Consider the following 20,050-nt stretch of genomic DNA (forward strand, 5'->3'; position numbering starts at 1 on the left):
CTTTTTAATGTATCACAAAAGTCAGTCTGAGATGTGTGCAAGATATGCTGGAGATTCCTGATTAAAAGCAGTTTGTGTCAAGGAAGTTACCACTTGCAGCATGTAGAACATCTGACAGTGATTAACTGGAGCTAGCTATTAGATTTTCCTAAAGAAACAATACTTAAACATATCTCCACAAGTATGAAACACTTTATGTACTGTATCTGGTACACCTCATTTAAATTGACTTAGATGGAACAGACACACTAAGTCTAACTAGTAGGTTATTAAGAATATAAACCTGGTGCCCAAGAATTTACAATCAGTTATATGGGAGGTATCCTGACTTTCCTTCTTTTCCCAGGGCTTTCATTTACTAAGCATATGCTGTAAAGATGTCACATTTACAGCAAGGGACATGTTTAGGATGTTTCTTACAAACAGTTTAAGTTACATACCTGTAGCAAATGCATCTTGCAATGCTGCAATGTGCTGTTAGAAAGTCGGCTATGAACTCAGGAAAACGTGGGTGAAAGGAAGAATATATGCATTGATACAAATGTATTTGCAACCTAGTTTTTCAGTTTACTTACTAGTGCTTGTGAATTTTTGATGGAAAAATGACATAAAATTGTTTTCTACGGGAAGATGAACTTTCCAGTTCTGTTAAAGCACTTAGAGGTTGGAGAAATATGGTTTAAATTAAGCATATCATACTTCTAATTTTTGGGGTGTTACAGAAAGAAGAGCTTAGAGATTCATCCAGCCTGGAGTGTTTGGTAGTTGCAAATAAAATATGTAATGATCATTTCCCTAAGAAATACCTTTCTGTTTCCTTCCCTTTTTTTCATCAGGAGGCTGATGATTACTGCAGGGCTGTGCTTGCACATAGGTGCTGCTCTGATTCATGTTCCTACATTGCAGGGGAGGAACAGGAGAGTCAGAAGACTTGGAATTCAGCATTTCAATTTCAACTGATTATGGATTTCCCTACTATTTGTGAGATGAGTGGTGAGAATTGCTGAAGTGACCACTACAGTGCTACGAGCCCAATTAAAAGCACTGCTTCAGAGTGTGGGATTTGTGCAGAGAGCGTTTCTACTTCTTTGCTGTTTGTCACTTACATTGGGAGGTTTTTAAAAACAATTGCACTTCTATTAGCAGCCACAGGACCTCTGCTCTCCAGGCTGCCTCCTAAAGTCCCAGCCTACCTCCCTCTCTCTATCCAAATCAGGACTTGCACTGGGTCAAATCAGGAATTGCACTGGGCTTCTCCAAAGCAGAAGAATGCTGAGGGTCAGTGTTTAATAGGTGGGAAATCATGGAAACAGTCCTCTGGGGGCTGAGAGGCAATTTACAGTTAAGTCCAAAATTCTCTAATTTGCATAATACCAAGCCTAATAAAATATTAATGGTAGCTTCTCTCACTTTCAGGCAATTTAAGATAGGCAAAAATTAAGTTGGAAAATACTGCTTAAAAATAAGAGAAGAAATTGGAAGACAATGTCTTCAAATACTTTCCTGTTTTTAATTTAATGATATTTTTCAGAGTTACAGAATTGTTTGCAGAGTTATTGCCAGATAGAAATCTGCCTTATGCACAGAACTGTGCATAGTTTGCTTTTTTTATTTAATGGGAATTGCAAAAACTGCTGGAATTCCAGGATGTGGGTCAGGTGGAAGATGGACTTTGTGGATGCAGCGTATGTGCTTTGTGGGCTGGCAGAAATGGTCACACTATAAGAAATGACAGCTTGAGAGGTAGCTGGTTTTCTCAGAGTTGGATTCAGTTGAAATGACCAGAGCCAGAGTTCGCCCTCATCCAAGGGATCATGGAATTCCATGAGAGCTTTGGCTGTGCGCTCTGTGGCGTCAGAGACTGCAGTGTGTGGAGAGCAGGAGAAACCACTGAAATAAATGACACCTCTGGGCTTGGTGCTCAGCCCTGGGTATTCCTGCCCTTTGGCACCTGCTGCCCAAAGCAGCTCACACCAAGACAGTCAAACCCAGGGGCTGAAGGTGCCTCTGAGTACCTGAGATGGGACACGGCCACGGGGCAGCTCCTCCTGTACTCACAGACAGACATGAACCCTTCTTGACCAGTCTGGAAGTTCCTTACTGGTGACTGTTTCATACAGTCTCAATATTACAACATCTTTTTAGAGTCTTGTGTATGGAAAATGCCGATTTCTGCATTGCTATTAACTACCCAACCTGCACAGTGTTTCTCTGATGGAATTTGGAAATAAAAATTAATGTATATTGCAACTCCAGTGGTTCAACCCACCAGTCATCAAACTTAGATGTGTGTCCTAAAGGGTGTGGAAGGGGAACTGATTGCACTTGTTCTTAACATTTTTGTGCCAAATGATTTTGATTGTATCGATTTACTCACGTGAAAGCTTCAGATTTCAGTTAGGCTTATAAATTCAGTCATTAGTAAAATTTGATCACACTGACATTAGCAAACAGGTTTTCATCACATACAGCTGTGTGATGGTGCCTTCCTGACCAAAAGAATTGACTCCTGACCTGTAACTTTCCTTGCTGCTGTCAAGTTACATTTATTTTTTGATAGGAAAACATGAAGTGGAGCTGCTAATGGTGCAGAATTGCTCTCATCTGAATCGTGCTAATGGCTGCAGCAGGCACATAACTGGAAGCTACTTCTCAAAGCCCCCCAGGCCCCTGGAAGTGTGATTGTTCTCACCCACAAGGGTGGGTGAAAGCAGTTTTGTCACTGGTGCTTCCTCTATGCAAAAGAAATCATATCACATGGTGTCAGTAAAAACACACTCCTGACAAGGAGACATTAACCCAAAGCCCACATTTGGGGTGCTGGGGGAGGCTGGGGCTGCCAGCTGGAATCAGATGACAGATATTTTTGTTAGGAAATAATATCTTCCTCTGAGGTTGAATATAAAGCATAAAACAATGGACAGTGATGAAATCCAGAAGAATTACCTCTGTGTATTCTGGAAGAGAGTAAACAAGTTCCTCTATGCTGTCTAGGTACACCAGGCACTGTTTGGACAGCTGCACTGCCCATTCAAAGGTGCTGCTTGCCAATGGCTTGGCAGCACGAATGCCAGGTCCATATAAAATTGTACATCTCCATAGATATGGCCACAACAATAAACTCAACACAGCAGAAAGGCTGGATTTTCCAATGCACACCAGCTACTGATGTAGAACATGCTCCAGTGAGGATTACTTGAAAAGCTGCATTTAGTGCTGCAATAATACTAAAAGGTCACTTTGGATCACATTTGCAAAAGGTCAGAGCTGGAGATAACAGCCTGTGCACACAGAGCAGAAGGTGGTGGGCTCATTTTAGCTCCTTCTACAGTCACAGCTGAAAACCAGTCAGGATCAGACGTGGAAAAAAGTTTCTTCCATTTTGACTGATGCTGTGGTAGAGGACTTCCTCATGTAGTAAGAGATGTCTTTGGGCTTGGTAAAAATCCTAAAAAGTGGCAGAAGCATTTTCAAATGCAGTATTCTGTATTCTCAAGATGCATTGGGGTGAATGCATGTTTCCAAAGTGGTTTTGGCAGCATAGTTTCATAGAATATTGTTTCATGTGACATGGCACGAGGTATGTAATGCACAATGTAAAATCATGCTTTTCAGTTTGAAATCTGTCCCATGAATCTTGTATGCATAGGGAATTTTTGTCCTCAGTTTGCTGGGAAGCTTTCAGCATGAAATGGTGAGTGCAGTTTGGTGCAGGGGATGCTGCATCCTCTAAAGTCAGTTTTTCAGAATTCGGCAGATGCATCCCTCACAAGCTGCTGCTCTGCTGCAGCCACTTTGCAGGCCCACCAACAGCTGACAAACCTCAAGTCAGGGACAGAGAAGCTTGTGCCCAACACTGCCTCTCCAGCTGTTCTCGACAAGTTGTGATGGGAATGTTGCAAGCTTATTCTGAACACTGTAACTTTTTGCTTTGAACTAAATATATTCTTGGAGAGGTTCCTGTAATTGAATTGGTCTCAGGAGGAATTAGCATCTTTGTACACATCAGCTGTCTGTCTGCAGGCCCAGTGGGAGCAGTGAGTGGAGGGAGCCATGGGACTGAGGATCCCACCTGAGAAAGTTCAAGTTATCCATCTCACAGCCCGGCCTCTCCAGTTCCACAATGTACACTGTCTGTGATCTCCTCCCGTGTAGCTCAGGGAAAGGGAATTCTTTTGTGATGGATCTACATTGTGTTGAATGATTCTGCTGGTAATTTTTATTTGTAACAGGGCATAGTCCAGAGGTGCCCTCTAAAGTAAGTAAGTCCTGTCCCTGTGCAGAGGGTAAACAAAGGTCTTTTCTTAATTAATTTCTATTTATTGTAAGCAAGGTGCATCCTTCTTTCTCCAAATTTTCTGATAGCAATTGAGAGACACAAGAAATGTCATTTATCTTTGAAAACGTAATGTAGAGACTCCCAAATGCTTCAGTGAAGGAAGGCAGCATATATTCATGGCTGGAGTCTGACCTTAAATCTGATCCCATTCTCTGTGGGCCCCTAACTCCATCACGGTGACCCTTGGCTCTAGAAGGTATAATATAAAGCAGGAACTGACAGTAGCTCCTGCAGCTGCTGGGCTGTGGCAGGGCCTTACTGGGTACACAAGGGCATTCAGCCCCATTTGCTGGGAGTCTCTGAAGGACGCAGAGTGATCAGTGCCTGTGGAAATGAATGGGCTTTTCATGCTGATGATTTCATTTCTGGACGGACACAACACTTCCAACTGTGGTGATTCATCATCCTGGCTGGATGCAAGTGGAGGGCAGCCAGCACTTTGCACTGATGCTCAGAGCAGACACTGAAGATAAAATGTGGGACTCTGACAGAGCTTTCCAAATATTTGACACAGAACTGCCAGGGAAGAGCGGTGCTATTCCTGTTTCTAGGTTGCCAGCAGTGTCTAGTAAATTTTCCCAGAGAATTGCTGCTGTCCACGACATGGCTTCAGCGCTGCACTTTCTTAACTCCCTTGTTCTGCTCAGGATTTTCCTTTGCCTTTGAGGCAGCTCAGTGTTGCTAAGCAAAACTGGGTCATTGTGTGTCTGGCGTGTTTGGGGCACTGGTACTGCTGTGCACACTCCAAACCAGCCCCAGGGCTGGACTGGGGGCTGCTCTGCTGGCACCCCATTCCTTTTGTTGTACAAAATGAGGTGGAGGCTCCAAGGAGGCATTGCCAAACGGTGCTGGAGTTTAAGGGTGGGAAGGGCTCTGTGGGCACAGGGCGAGCTGTGGGGCACCAGAAGCCCTGCCCGGGTTAGGAGCTCAGTGGCACTGGCCAGCACGAGGTGGGGGGCAGCTCCAGCTGCTCAAATGCCACCCTGTCCTGGCACACAGCTGCCTGTGGAATCTGGCCACCACCGAGGGCTCCTCACCTTCTGTGGGGAATGGGGCAGGTGTGGACACAGACCAGCCATCTCAACTTTACAAGGTGTCTGGATGGAATGTTGATGGATTTGGGCCTCAGAGTGACTAATTAGCATGCAGCGTTCCTCAAAAGGGTTAACCTGGGATCTTTTTAATTGTCAAAAGAGTTGCAGGCTATTAGGCTTGGCATATTCTTCAATAATCTGTTTTATTTTTACCTGCTGGGAGCTTAATTAAAAAACAAAGAGGCTCAATTTAAAGCCCATTACTATGCTAATTTTGTAAGAACTGGGCGGTGATTAAGAAGCTTTAAAAAGAGGAGTTTAGTTTGCTCTAGGGAATGGGTTAGAGGCAGGTTTTATTTCGTTTCATTAGCTAGCTACAATTATTTATAAACTAAATGGAAATGATATTAAAGAGTAATGAAAAAAACAGCATCTATGTATTATTGAACAGCAGAACTTTTTTTAATTTAGCATCGAAGAGTGCAGAGCCTTTATTACTGCAACTCACAGTTAACACAGCTAAATGCAGTTGTTAAATATAAGAGGCTTTTAAAATATACCCATAAATACAGAGCTGTCTGGTTTGCTTTTCCTGTAGATCACTAGAGCAAGATTATAAAGATATCAATGTGACAATAAAGATGAACCACTGTCTCTTTAAAAAAAAAAAAAAAAAAATCTGGGGTTTTATATAGGAAAATTTCATAACAGAATAAATTACAAAGACGTATTATTTTTGTATTACATACATAATGTTGTATACTCTAACAGTACTGCAAACCTTCTACTGCCTTTTGCCTGTCATGTGAGCCCAAAATAATACCTGCAATGGCAGTTATGTTGGAGCACCTGGGAGGAGCTGCTGCATTGCTTGGGTACGGGGAGCTGGTGCCAGGCAGGGAGCAGCAAGGTGTTCCCCAGGGTGTGCTGGGTGAAGAGGTGGGGCAGCAGCAGCGGGACAGCCTGGCTCCCGGTGTGGCCGTGCAAGAGGGCAGCAGCAGTGCAGGGTGCAGGTAAGGCCAGGGAGAGGCTACCAGGAGCCTGGGAGAGGGCTCCAAACCCGGGCAACAACTTTGAACTGAATCCCCCAAACCAAGGTATCTGTTTGTGGTGTCTGTGAGGATGTGGTCAGGGAGATGCACCCTGTTTCTGCCACAGGAACTGGTACTGCTGGTGTGTATCTTCTCAGCACTGGGAGGAGTAGCTGCTGGGCCTGTACCTGGAGGAGCCACATCTCTGGTGGCACAAGGGCCTTCTACAGAAGCAAAATGCTCCTTCCTATAAAACATCCCAGCTCATGTGGCACGATTGAGAGCTGGTTTGCATGTTCAGCCTGGTAGCTGAGCTCACTTGGCATTTGAATTCCCACTGAAAAGCCACTCTGACCTTATGAAGGACCAGGAGCTCCATGCCCCACCAGCCAGCACCACTATTCTGTGCTGAAACCCTTTTGCTGCTGCTCTTTCTGGGAAAGATTTGATGCTGTGCCAGGGTTGGGGAGTGGGAGGAAGCCTGGAACAACTGAGAGACATCAGTATCTACTAGGCAGAGGGGTGAGGAGGAAGAAGGATGGCAGGAGGGCCAGCAGCGGATGCCAGCCCAGCCCCCTGTGCTACCCAGAGCAGCTGGCATTTAACTTTGTAATGGTCCACGTCAGTTTGGTTGTGACACCAAAATTGTTGGTGGAGCATCTTAATTTCAATCATTGTTGCAACCAGTAAAGTGTTTCTAGATGAAAGAAGAAGTAAAATTACCTGCACACCAGTGACTCAAATGTCTATGGACACCAGCAGGACTACTGCTGCCAGAGCCTCCTGCGTGCATCCTGCATGGGTGCCGTGAGGTACAGCATCCTGGAGCCAGCCAGGCTCTGCCAAATCAAAGTTCACCGTGTGTTCCCACAGTCGTGCTGGGGAGAAAAGCCTTACACTGCAGGTCTGCTGCTCCTCTGGGTAAACTCTGAGCCGAGCCCAGAGCTGCCTCTGGAGATAAAGGTCATACAGCAGAACAGCTTCAATTCCTCTTCTGAGTCTAAAGGCAAAGTGAGCTGTCCAAGATCCCTGAGGTTGAAAATGTCCCTTGGCCTTCTTTTGACCCTATATACACCTTACATTCTTCCTTTAATGATTGGCATTCGGTGGGTTTGTGCCTTCGGGCACACTGGAGTTGTAGCTGCTTCTTCATCAAAGCAACTGTTTACAGCTGGTTTGAGTTGGATGCCAATAAACAGTATTCTTTTTGTCTCAGAATAAAAAGCAGCTTAAGTTCCTAATGATAAGGATTTTGTGCTTTGTAGAGGAAAAATTCAGCTAGTTTGGGACAGCCAGCCACTTAGCTTAGCAAGTTGGAGTACTTTATACTTCCTGCTAAACTGCCTTTATCTCCTCAAGTGAGCCGGCTATAGATTCTTATCATTGTGGCAGAAGCGATGAGGGTAACATCTTTAGTTGGAAATCATTGGCAACATGTGGAGAAAGCTTAAGATGTTGTCACACTTTAACTTGGTCCTAATCTGTTCAAAGGCAGTTGATACTTTCTAACTGTGCCAGCAGGTAGTGAGAGGGAGTCAAAGACCATCAGGGTGAAATAGCTCCTGCTTTTCTTTGGAGAGTTTATGACTTTCATAAAGCGGACACAAAGACACTGTGGCGGTAACTGTTATTGTCTAAATTAAGAGCTTATGTTCACCCAACCATATTTCATTAACTTGTACACCCAAGCTTCTACATTTCCTGCCTGTTCCATGCAGCGCTAGAAGCAAATCTAAAATATTTTAACGCCTATTGTCAGTGAAGTGACAAGAGCAATGCGTGGGTCAGCCCTGCCTGTCCCGACAGACTGGCCTGTGCATTGTGACCAGCAGCCAGGCGTGTGCTGCACCTCGCCTGCAGCCTCGCCTTCCAGGGCACGCTGTTCTGTGACTTGGGACGTGTGCAGCTGTGAGATCCAAAAGGAGAATTGTCTTCCTTCCAATAACAAATTGAGATACTGTGAACAACCCTTAAATGCCAAAACGTAGGACCAAACTGCTGATGGAGCTGATCGTTTCTAAAGTCATCCTGTGAGTGAGGACCCAGTCCTGCTCCTGATGCTCCCTAAGGAGTTCTGCATCTCACTTACTTGAAGCAAAAGCTGATACAGCTTCTACTCCCTTGTTTTTCTTTAACAGATGATCTTAAGAACATCAGAGCTCTTGATGAGCAAACTTCAATGCATTTCAGCAAATATTGTGTTTTGAAAAAAAGGGCTTTGTCAAATCTGTAAAAAGGACAGTGCAATCAGAGCAGGATTTCTTTTCAACAAGGTATTTAACAAGGCATCTCATCTTTGGAAACATATATGGAACCCCAAGCAACACAATGTAATATTTTGGTGCTTTTATAGAACAATTCCAAGCCATACAAATTTTCTTGCTGAAAGAAAGGAATGTGCTGATAAGATATGAGGGGATTTTGTACACTTTTTCTCTAGCAGGCATCTCTATTTTTTCTGTGCGTGTGTGTATAGTATATATACATATACTTAACCAGAAGTTAAGTAGTATTTAAGTATTTCAGCTTTGACCTACTTACAACTTTTCATTTAATTAAAAAAAAATCTGAAAAAGTTAATAAAATGTTTAGACAAACCTTTCAGTCTTGTGAGCTTAAAGGAATAATCCTCTTTGCATGCCTAATAATGTTGTTGGTGTCTAATGGGATTTCATTTTCACACATGTGGAAGTGTCCTGTGTTATAAATGTTTGACTGCTGGAATAACTTAAAACCTGTGCAGCCGTTTCAGGCAGGAGGAGGGCCTGGGCGTGCTGTAGGGCCCTGCTTACTGATAAATCTCTTTGTATGGCTTTGGAGCATCTAGTTTACTAAAGCCTAAATACAAACACAGATGCTGATAGCTGAGTCTTAGGACTCAGTCTGACTTAGTCTGTCAACCATATTTGGCCTTACAGAAGCCAGGAGGTTTTCATAGTTCTGTGTCTAATCTTAAAAATTCAGTTTATAGAGCAACTTTAGTAGTCAACAAAGAACAACCAGGCTCGTCTGTTCTTTAATTTAAAAAAGATTAATCAGATGTTTCAAGTCTTTGAAAACACTGTATTAAGAGGAGTATTTATTTTTCATCCTAATATTAATAGCAAGTAATTGACATAAACTTAATAAGAGTCACTTCATGTTACAAGAATAAATTGCCAGGCATTGCAGCAGACACCTTTAGTTACCTGAGTCTTGGGGGTTTGTGTTGGGGTTTTTTAGTGTTCCTTTCCCTTTTTTAGTGGTCCTTTTTACAAAGCTCCATGCCTCTGGTAAGTGTCTCTTGTTTTTATCAGAAGAGCAAACTTTGTGAAAGAAGGACTATGAAGAGAAACCATGTGAGATGACAGGGGGAGAAAAATTTCATCCATTAAGGGTCAGCCTAAAAGAGCACGACTTAGAGCAGAATATAGCTGGAACTTTTGTGAGACAAGCAGCAACTTTTCATGCTCAGATGGGGATTCTTGGGTTAAATTGCTATCCTTGAGTTCTGAACTTGGAAAGGTATTAAAGTGGAATTAAACCTTTACACAATCCTGCTCTTGTGTCATTCAGGATTTTTTTGGGTTCTGTTTAATTGTACATCACAGCAGGGTTCTGAGTGACTGGTGCTTTAAAGAAATGAAGGGTAGGGTTAAGTCTGCAGCCCACTGCTCCCTGCTAATCCTTCTTGTTCCTTGAAGAAGGATTTACTTTTGCTGCCAGCTTGTGAAAGACTTTCCTCCTCCCGAAGAGATTGTTGTGGCTTTCCTGGGGAGGTGTGGTTGCTATAGCAGGGAGTCACGCCTGGGTATTCTCTCAAACCCTACTGAGAATGGGCCAAAAAAGAGCCAAAGAAGAGTAAAACTGGGGATTAAAAAATGGAACAATGGGAGACAGGAAGATAGGAGTGGGAACAAATGGGAATTACAGCACCAAAAATAATGCAAAGTGACAAAAAGAGGAAATAGAAAAATAATAGCTGACAGTTGGACTGAAAAGACAAACACTACAAAAGAACAATTTATTTTCAACCAGCAAAGAACATAAAAAGGCATCTGGGAAATAAGACACAGCCCGATGTTGAGGACTTTTTTTTGTTCTTACTGTATTGCAAACATACATGCGGCAAGTACACAAAACTGCTCCATGCTTTCCTCTCAGTTCCACCTTTGCCACAATCTGTTTATTTGAAATGAAACCTTCTTTGGTTTTAAACTGCGTGTGTCTTTATTTACTGTTAAATGATGTCTCTAACTGTGTCTGTTCCTAGGGATTAAAAATAGGGTAATTCTGGGCTTTTCATATTAAATATTGTTATGCATATCAATAGTGGTAGAAAAGATCCAACTTTGCTCAAATTCTATTCTTGAATGCTTTCCAGAGAAACAACTGCCTCCAGTGGGCACTTGGTTTTGCTGCTGCTTGGAGACAAATTCCTTAGCTCATGCCATGGCAATGCCCTGACACCTCCACCTGGCCCTGCCCCAGGCTGTGCCCCCTCCTCGCCCTGCTGCAGCTGACTCCTCACTTGGCTCAGCCAGCTTCTCCCTTTGTCAAAGAGTTTTCCTCTAGCAGTGTAGAAATGTCATATATAATATATATAATAAGTGTAATATTTTACACCTAACCCCCTTTGCTCTACTGACAGACCATAGCCTAATTTTACAAATATTCGAATATTTCTCAGTGAAAGAAGCCAAAATTTTCATTCAGTGTAAAATTTGTCACAATACAAATAGAATTTTAAAAGGAACCAGTACTACATCCAACAGCAAATCTCTCTGAATGCCTTTCCTGCACCCTACTGCTTTATATACAGGGGAGGCAGAGAGATATAATAGATGAAACATTTTGTTTATGAAGTGTCTATGTTTTGTTTTATTTCACATGTTTTTGCAATATAGATAACAGATTACACCACAGAGCTTTCATTGCCTTGTGCTATAAAGATACTATAAAGCCTTTCTGGGTATTAATAATAGATTGTGTTGATGAGTTTGGAGAAGCTGGCAATAGACCCCCCACTGCAAAGACATTAACACCACAGGACTAAGGTATCTTTCCCTTGCAAATCAGTTGCTAAATTGGCTGTGCTGATGAGTTTGGGCACAAGCTCTCCACTAGCATCACTGCAGCAGGCACAGGAAGTGATTTTGCTTTATACTGGCAAATAACGTTTCTTCCTCTCAATGCTCTTAGTTGTGAGAAAAGCGTTGTGTAAATTCTTTCCCTAAGTCATTCTTGCCAGCCAAGAAATAACTTAGAAATTACATTTGAATTGCTTTGACACGATTATTTTTTTCTGTAGAAGTGAAAACCAGGCCAGTGAATCACAACAGTACAATTTCCCTGCTTATGGGCCCTTTAGGGTGAAATCTCATATAAAAATTGCATTAGAAGATTTTCCCCATGTTGTTGGTGATGTAAATTCAGTGTGCCATTTAGTGAACAAGAAGGATAAGATGTCTATCAGAGCAGAGCCCCGAGCAGGGCTGTTCCACAGGGCCCCTCCATGGGCCACTTCATCCACTGGATGTTGGCCAGGGCGCAAAGGGAGGAGATGAAGGTGGCTTTAATTTAATTTGTGTAAATATCTGAATAAAAATCCAAAGGAAAAAAAAAAAAAAAGGAGTGCCCGTTCTGTTTTGGTGACCACTGCCCCCAGCTAGGTAGAGCTGTGGCAGAAGCACAAATGCCCCCAGAAATACAATGTTTTTATAGCCCATCTGTGTGATTTGCAGAATGCAAAAAGCACAGCAGCGGAAGCCCATTTAGCCTCTTTGAAGCTCATGGACAAAAATAACGTTATCTCACAAATGTTTGCACTGCCTAGAAATACAATTCTAACAAAATCACATATTTTGTTAATTCATTAAGTCTTCTTAATTGCAGCCCTAGCTTTATCAATTCAATTGGTGCCCTTAACTTTTATAACAGTTTCTGTTCTACAGGAAAGATTAGGAGAAAATTGCAGCCATAATCTGTACAGTGCAATTGCTGTGCTATAAAGAGGAATGGGAGTAGCTGAGAAGAGCAATTGGATTCCCAAAGGTGGAGCACAGTAGAGCAATATCAGTGACTTTGTAAATGAAAAATTGTTTTAATTCCCTTCTAACAGCAATAATTCTATTCTTCATAAATTTTTCCATCAAAGTGTTGTATGGAAAAATGCTATAAAATAGAACAGCATGGCAGTGATGGAAGACAGTTGAACAAAGTGGTCAATTAGGGGATGAAAATTAAGCAAAGAGAAGAATTCATTGTGTCACATTCTGCTCAAAGCGAGAAACTGCTCTGCACTTTGCATTTTATGTTGTACTTTATAGTTAAGGGAGATGTAACTATTTAGGTCATTCTGGTCCCACTTGAGCAAGTTGCATTAGGCTGTGAGCTTTAAATTCTGTGCTTTTGTCTAAGCATTCCAGTTCCATCCCAGAGCTGCTGGTGCCCACATGTTTGAGGAGGCCAGCGAGTGCTGGTGGGCACAGTGACGATGGCTGCTGGTGGCTCTGACCGTGCCCCACCAGCCTCAGAGCATGATTTGGCATGGGATACCATAGTTATATAGTTATTTTAGCCATCAGCTTCTCTTGGCAGGGGAGTACAGCACTCCTCACAGAAATACAGGTGAAATATTTACATGAGGAAAAAGTCACTCATTACCAAGATAGGTAATATGTGAGTCCAAACCTACATTTTAAAGTGCAGATTTAACACAGGTTTTCACCAGTAGCTGGTGTTCATACTACAGCACCTGTGGATAGAGGGTTAATAAATATTTTCTTCAGTTCTCCCTGAAGAATAAAAAGGTTTCTTTGTTTTAGTTTCTCTCTAAATATTACAGTTTTTTTTCTAGAAACTTTTAAATTTTGCACATTTTATTACTACTTGATGAAAGGAAATTATCTTTCTTATACTGAAGTTTCAGCTATGAAATTGGCTTTAATAAACTATGTAATTATTTCATCTGCAGGGAAAATATTTTAAATGGATTATTTCTTTTTTAAGGAGGTGGGGGGTTTCAAATAATAAATTTATAATATCCCTGTTCTGCTTTACTGCATTCAGGATCTTTTGTGTATTCTGAATTGAGTGCAACCAAGCAACAGTTTTTGCACTTTATAAGCACCCATAAACTGTAAGATACTAATGTTCAAGTCCTGTGCTGGAAAAACCCCATGCATGCTGTTTTTTCAATCCTATGTCATCTAAAGAAAGAATATAAAAAATTATCCCAAAGAGCAAGGTACAGCTATCTTTCATTAGTCATTTAATTTCTTCGCTTAATAAGACTCAGTTGTGTGAAAAACATACTATGTTTTACTCTAGATCTACCTTGTTTTGTAGCACAGGAGTGTGGAGCAAACTTCCAGCATCAGAGCAGGCCAACAGGGATATCCCAGCAGAGGGAAAAACGTCACACGTAGAGACTGCACCAAAAGTACTTACAAAAGCTGTGACCACTACCTTTGCATATTTATTGAATAAAGAAAAGCCAGGTATCTGCTCTGATTGCTGCAACACATAATGTCAGAATAACACAGAAAGGGAAATGACTGAAAGTCTCTGATAGGTAGGAAGCAGCATCTGTCCTCTTGCATACATCAAACACAGCTTAATAACTTCCTATTTACTGCTTCATGGCAGAGGCCCAGTAAATAAACAACCTGACTGAATTAGTCAATTTTTCTACCTTTGTCCTGTGTAACAAACCTCTTGAACCACGCTTAATGTGAATGGCAAATTTCACACTGCACACGGACATCTCTCAGCACAGATTAAATTAGTTATAATAAAACAATTAAAATCTATTTGCCCACAGACAGGAGGAAATGAAGGACCTGGCTGAGCCACAGAAAGGTAAAGGGTGGGTTGTCAGGGCACCAGGAGAGTAAACAGCAGAGCCGTGATTCTCAGGAGCAAAGCAGGGTCAAACTTACTGCGAGATAACTGCGCGGGACATAATAAATCAGGGGTCCCTATTGCACTCCAGATGGCTGTGCCATGCAGGAAGGCACAGTGGATCATGAAACTGTGGTTGTTTCTAAGGATTACTGATTCAGCCTGCCTTCACAGGGATATCCTAACAAATAAAATCTTTATGGCCTCTTCCGCTGAACATTTTCATCTACTGGTTAAAGTCAGGACATGTCTTAGCATTTTCATTGCCCCAGTACATATGCAAAATTAATTTAAGTTCACACAGTTTTGGCTGGTAAAGACTTTTTGATTATCTAGTACTGTAAAGTTGCTTCACAGCATTTATTGTAAATACTCTGATGGACAGACAGGCCATTGTTCTGGGCTTTAGCTTGGCTGAGTCCCCCAAGTGTTCCAGGCATAGAGACAAACACACTTAAAAACTCCTAAACCTATTGAGTTGTCTTTCAAAATTGTCCAGGCAACAGAATGTATTTATAAAACTCCACAATCATTGATTCAAAACAAGGTTTTCTTGTTCTGCTTTTCTTCTTTGTCCTCTTTGAACGGTTTTCTCTGGAATGTTTTCGTTGTGCTTAGGAGTTGGAGATTTCCTGCGGCTTCTAATAAAGGCATTTGATTTCCACTCTCCACATACTTTAACACATCCAAGGATTTTGAGGTTTGACATTAGCTTAAGAGAGCTGGAGATAATCAGCCATGGGGGTAAAAAGCCAGAGTTATGCAAATTATTTCTAAAATGTATAGAAAGCAAAAAAAATATTCCTTTAAATGTGGTTGGTGTGGGACAGAGTCTTTGTCTCAGCACAGAATATCTGTGTGCTCCCCTTCAAATTTATGGCTTTGATTGAAACCTGTAAAGGGGTGATCTGTAAAGTATTCCTGCTATCCTACACTTCCCAACAGGTTTATTACCATTCGTTTATAAAATGAACAGTCTAACGAGCAGTGGTTTAGATCACAGCTATCAAAGTCTGGTCATTTGTCAAGATTAGTTTCCTGTTGTGAGATTGCCTTGTGCAAAAAGAGTGCATAACCTTGTGTTCCTCTTGGGAAGCTGAAAAAATACCTATAAACACCCTATAAGATAGGTTTAATGAAAAATTTATAATCTCGGAATTCAACCCAACACGCTGTTCTCTATGTGTGTGTGTGTATTTGTATGAATGCAAGTTATAATACAGAGTACCTGTGTACAGGGGAGGGAATTTTCCTGACAGGAGTTAAATTCGGGATATGAAATCCGTGCAGTATTGTCAGGGCAATTTAACGTTCGTTTGAACGAGTTAATCTGTACTGATGACAGTGTAATTCGTTATAGGTAAAATGCTGCCTTGGGAAGAGCTGTTGCAAAAGCACCATTTTTACGGGAATAGTCGGTTGCCAGTAAATAACAAAAAGTATTTGCTATTCATGTCAGATATATTTATTTTGAAGAAAAAGAAAAAACACCAACATTCGCTAAGGCAGTACGACAGCGAAGCTACAGGTCAGGGAAACAACAGGCTCCACAGGACAAGGAGGTTACCTTCGTGTCCCTGTTTAAGGGAAGGTGCAGGGGATTTATGCTTTCCTGCGCTTTTCTTCTTGAAATTATCTGTAAACTGTATTGTGCGGTTTGCTCGGAGACAACCGGCGGCGGCCGCAGCCCGTCCTGGAGCGCTCCCGGCGCTGCAGCGCCGCTCCCGGTGCCAAAGCCCTCCCGGGGAAGGCTCCGCGTTCTCCCCGGCCGGAGAGGGAGCCGGGCGCCTGGCAGGTCCCCGGAGCCCGAACGCGAGCGGTCCGCAGCGCAGCCCGCACTGCCCGACGCGCGGCACGGGCAGCTCGGGGCCAGCCCGGCCCGGCTCGGCCCGGCCCGGCTCAACCGGGCACGGGCAGCTCGGGGCCGGCCCGGCTTAACCGAGCACGGGCAGCTCGGGGCCAGCCCGGCTCGGCCCGGCCCGGCCCGGCTCAACCGGGCACGGGCAGCTCGGGGCCGGCCCGGCCCGGCCCGGCCCGGCGGGGACCGGAGGCTGCGGGAGATGGGGGAACAGAGCCTTCGCACCAGCTCTGCCCCTCCTGAGGTCTCCAGGTGTGCCCCGTCCTGAGGGCATCCCCTCGGACAGAGAGGCCAGGCTGGGTTAAATGAGTCAAGTGGGTTTAAGCAATTAAACACAAACAAATATTATAGTGCACCTTTCTTTCTTTCTTTCTTTCTTTCTTTCTTTCTTTCTTTCTTTCTTTCTTTCTTTCTTTCTTTCTTTCTTTCTTTCTTTCTTTCTTTCTTTCTTTCTTTCTTTCTTTCTTTCTTTCTTTCTTTCTTTCTTTCTTTCTTTCTTTCTTTCTTTCTTTCTTTCTTTCTTTCTTTCTTTCTTTCTTTCTTTCTTTCTTTCTTTCTTTCTTTCTTCTCTCTTTTCTTCTCTATTTTTTTCTCTTTTCTTCTCTCTCTTTCTTTCCTTCTTTCCTTCTTTCTTGTGTTAATCTTTTCAGATATAAAATTGTGTAGAGATAAAAATATTTTCTGCTTAGGAATTTGCTGGCTAAAGCATTGTAAGGAAAACCTTGCGGACAAAGCAAACTGAGGGTATGGAATAAGCCATGCTGTCCGTGGCAGTGCCCAGGGTCCTGCGTGACATCAGTTTCCTGTTGATAAATTTAATTCATTATATAGGTGAAAAAAAGCCACTCGGTCCACCTTGCACTGCTGTTACCTCGCAGCTGTGGCCGTGCTAAGGTGTGTGCTGACCAGGCTCCCAGAGCGGTCACTCCTAGGGACACTGGGGAACACCCCGGTTCCCGTCTCCTAGCCATTTTCTGGATGCCGTGAGCAACCATATTGACATTTGCTTTTCCCTCCTGCCCACCGCCTCCAGCCCTTTGCTGAGGGCTCGTACTGCCATTTTCCTGCACTTCTCAGCTCAGACAAAATGGAGGCTCTGGAGGAATGAATAACTACCACAGCCTTCGCCTTCTAAAATCAGAGAGAATTGCCTTTTTTGTGAAAAATTATAATTTTGATGACAGAAAAAAGTCAGCATACCCCATGCTAAAAGGCAGAATCTAATTTTTTTTTCCTGTGAGCACGCTGGTGCAGTGGTGTTCATTTCCTTGCTGAAATGTAAATGTTCGTGCACCTTGCACTGTGATGTATTGCCATAACAGACACTGAATTTCAAATCACCAGCACGCCATGTGACACAGGGATGTAACAGCAATCCGTCTTTATTTGAGGCAGCCCTTTTCTGAAATCTCACTTAGGGAGATTCCCAGTTGCCATTAGGAAAGCAAAATAAAATTAATCTAAATAATTCTAACTTAAACCTAGAACATTAATGATGGATGAAAGACAGGGTTTACAGAGCATTAATAAGAACTAGTCCGGATGCAGTGTGTGTTCTAGGGTCTGTGATTATACTGGTAATTTGACAGATTGTATCACTGCCTATCTCTGCCAAAGGATGTTTCACACCATTTAAAATGCACAGTACTTCCTTCAGAGACAGGTTGTTCTGGAATAACTCAACATCCAAAGAAAAGCTGTGTTATTTCACTCCTCTCTTTATTGATTGCATGTGTACAATCATGTGTGTATGCTCACGTGCTGACTTTGCCTCAGCAAAAGCACAAAGTTTTAATGCTCATTTCTGTGTATGTCAGCCTTCTCAGAGACAGACAATACCAAAAATGGAAAGTCTGTTCAGAATAGGGCTTAAAAGCTGAAGCCAGAGACCCTGCATAAAACAAAGTACGAGTTGGTCCTTCTTCTAAAAGGTGAATCGAAATACATTTGTGTTTAAGCAGTTATCCAACTTTGGGAGCTCCCTTTTGTTTCTCATTTTGAAAAGGAAAAAAACCACTGAGATAAGGACAGATCTTAGTGGACTTTGTCCAGGAAAGGTGATGTAGGGAATCTCAAGACCAAAGGAATTGAGATTTGAAGAAATTGCATGCCTGTGCTATTTCCAAGCCTAAGGATGCAAGTCTTGCCATGTCCAGAAGCATGAGCCAGGCTGATCTGTGCAGGCATTGCTGGATTTAGATCCACGCAGCGTATGCTCCTCTTGACTTTGCTGCCTCTTGCTTGCAGGCTGTTCGCTGCCAAGTGCAGCGGCTGCATGGAGAAGATCGCTCCGACGGAGTTCGTGATGCGCGCCCTGGAGTGCGTGTACCACCTGAGCTGCTTCTGCTGCTGCGTCTGCGAGCGCCAGCTGAGGAAAGGGGATGAGTTTGTCCTCAAGGAAGGGCAGCTGCTCTGCAAAAGTGATTATGAGAAAGAGAAAGACTTGTTGAGCTCGGTCAGCCCAGACGACTCAGACTCAGGTGAGCTTTTCCCACACCTGCTCTGACTGGAAAAGCTGCATGGGTCTGTAGAGCTTTTGTATAGAAAAGTGCATCATTTTCACATCCACTTCATATATATGCAAGTGCCACCTATGCAAATTTGCAGGCACAGCTGGAAACATTCCTACTGGCAGTCTGCTTTCCCTAACCTAACTCCCTTCCTTAACCTCCTTAGTAAAAGACAAAATCTTTTTGCTTTCATCAATGTGTTTTTCTGTAAGATCATAAAGCACGAATCAGACTGACTTTAGCTACCCAAGGTCTCACTCAAGTGAGGCATCAGTATGCTGTTCTCTGCAGGCATTCTTCCATCCCTTTAACATATTTTTTCAGGGGATCTTCTTCATATAAAATTTCAGCACTAAACTAGGAAAATGGGCAGAGCAGAAATATGATTTTCAAGAGGAATCTCTCTGCCAGTTACAAATAGTACCTTTAAGAAAGATTGCAAGTGCAACACAGAAGTACTGAAGAGAATCTGAAAGTAACTGAGATGTGGGCTTGTGCCATCCTAATTGCACACTTGTTTTCCAATAAAATATATAAGAAAATAAACAGTTACCATTCTATTACATGTACAAGTGACATATTTGCCTCTGGTTTATGGGAAAATGTGTTACTCTACTTTAACTGGTAGCAGAAATTATCCATAATTTCTAATCTGAGAGTCCTGTTCTCCACATTGCTAAAATATGTATTTCCACATCAGGAATGCCTCAAGACAAAGGTCTCTGCAGACTTGGCAAGGCTGGGACCAGGGCCATTCTTGGAGCAGTGTTTTAGTTATTGTCATGCTGTGTTTGCAGGACCCTGAGTGCTCTGCTCACTAAATCTCAAGTCACAGGATCTGGGCTTTTGGTGAATGTGCCTGGGGCATCTGAGTTTCCTCTTGGACCGTCAGTGTACCTTGCCCCACACCAGCTCCAGTGACCCACTGTGCACCTGCCTCGTGTCCACCAAAGCCCAGCTCGTGTGAGGCTGTCCCCACGCTGGGCCAGCTCACAGGCAGCTCTCCCCACTGCTGTCCTCACCCACACACCTGTGCTGGCAGCTGCATTTGGCATCGGCTTTGAGCAGGGCTCCTCTTCGGGACCAGGCTGGCTTGTGATCTGCACTGAGGAGCTACCACGGTAGCACAAACCAGTCTTGGTTTCAACTTCATCTCCCTTTGGCACAAAGGGGAGTTTCTTAGTCCTGGAGATGCCTTTTTTTCCTCATTATTCTCTGTTAGTCAAACCCAAACCTGAAAAACAAGCTGACAAATTAAACAAGTTGTTTGTCTCCCATTGTCTAACAGTGAAAACACTGATCTCCCAGGGGTCTGCGTGAGAACACACAATCTGCAAAGCCCTGGCTGAGAATGTGTCCTGCTTCAATCAAATATTTATCCACTGGACACAAAA

The 20,050-nt window shown here is 43.0% G+C and overlaps 1 protein-coding gene across 1 annotated transcript in view; it reads left to right on the forward strand.

The window, feature by feature from the left end:
• The window catches only part of LMX1B (LIM homeobox transcription factor 1 beta), a 90,597-nt gene that overhangs the window by 59,411 nt on the left and 11,136 nt on the right, over nt 1–20,050 (forward strand). The window contains exon 3 of the mRNA XM_030286712.4: nt 18,394–18,626. Coding sequence (XP_030142572.2) covers nt 18,394–18,626 — 233 coding nt within the window. The remainder of the gene's footprint in view (nt 1–18,393; nt 18,627–20,050) is intronic.

Source organism: Taeniopygia guttata, chromosome 17 (assembly GCF_048771995.1).
Source record: "Taeniopygia guttata chromosome 17, bTaeGut7.mat, whole genome shotgun sequence".
Lineage (NCBI taxonomy): Eukaryota > Metazoa > Chordata > Aves > Passeriformes > Estrildidae > Taeniopygia > Taeniopygia guttata.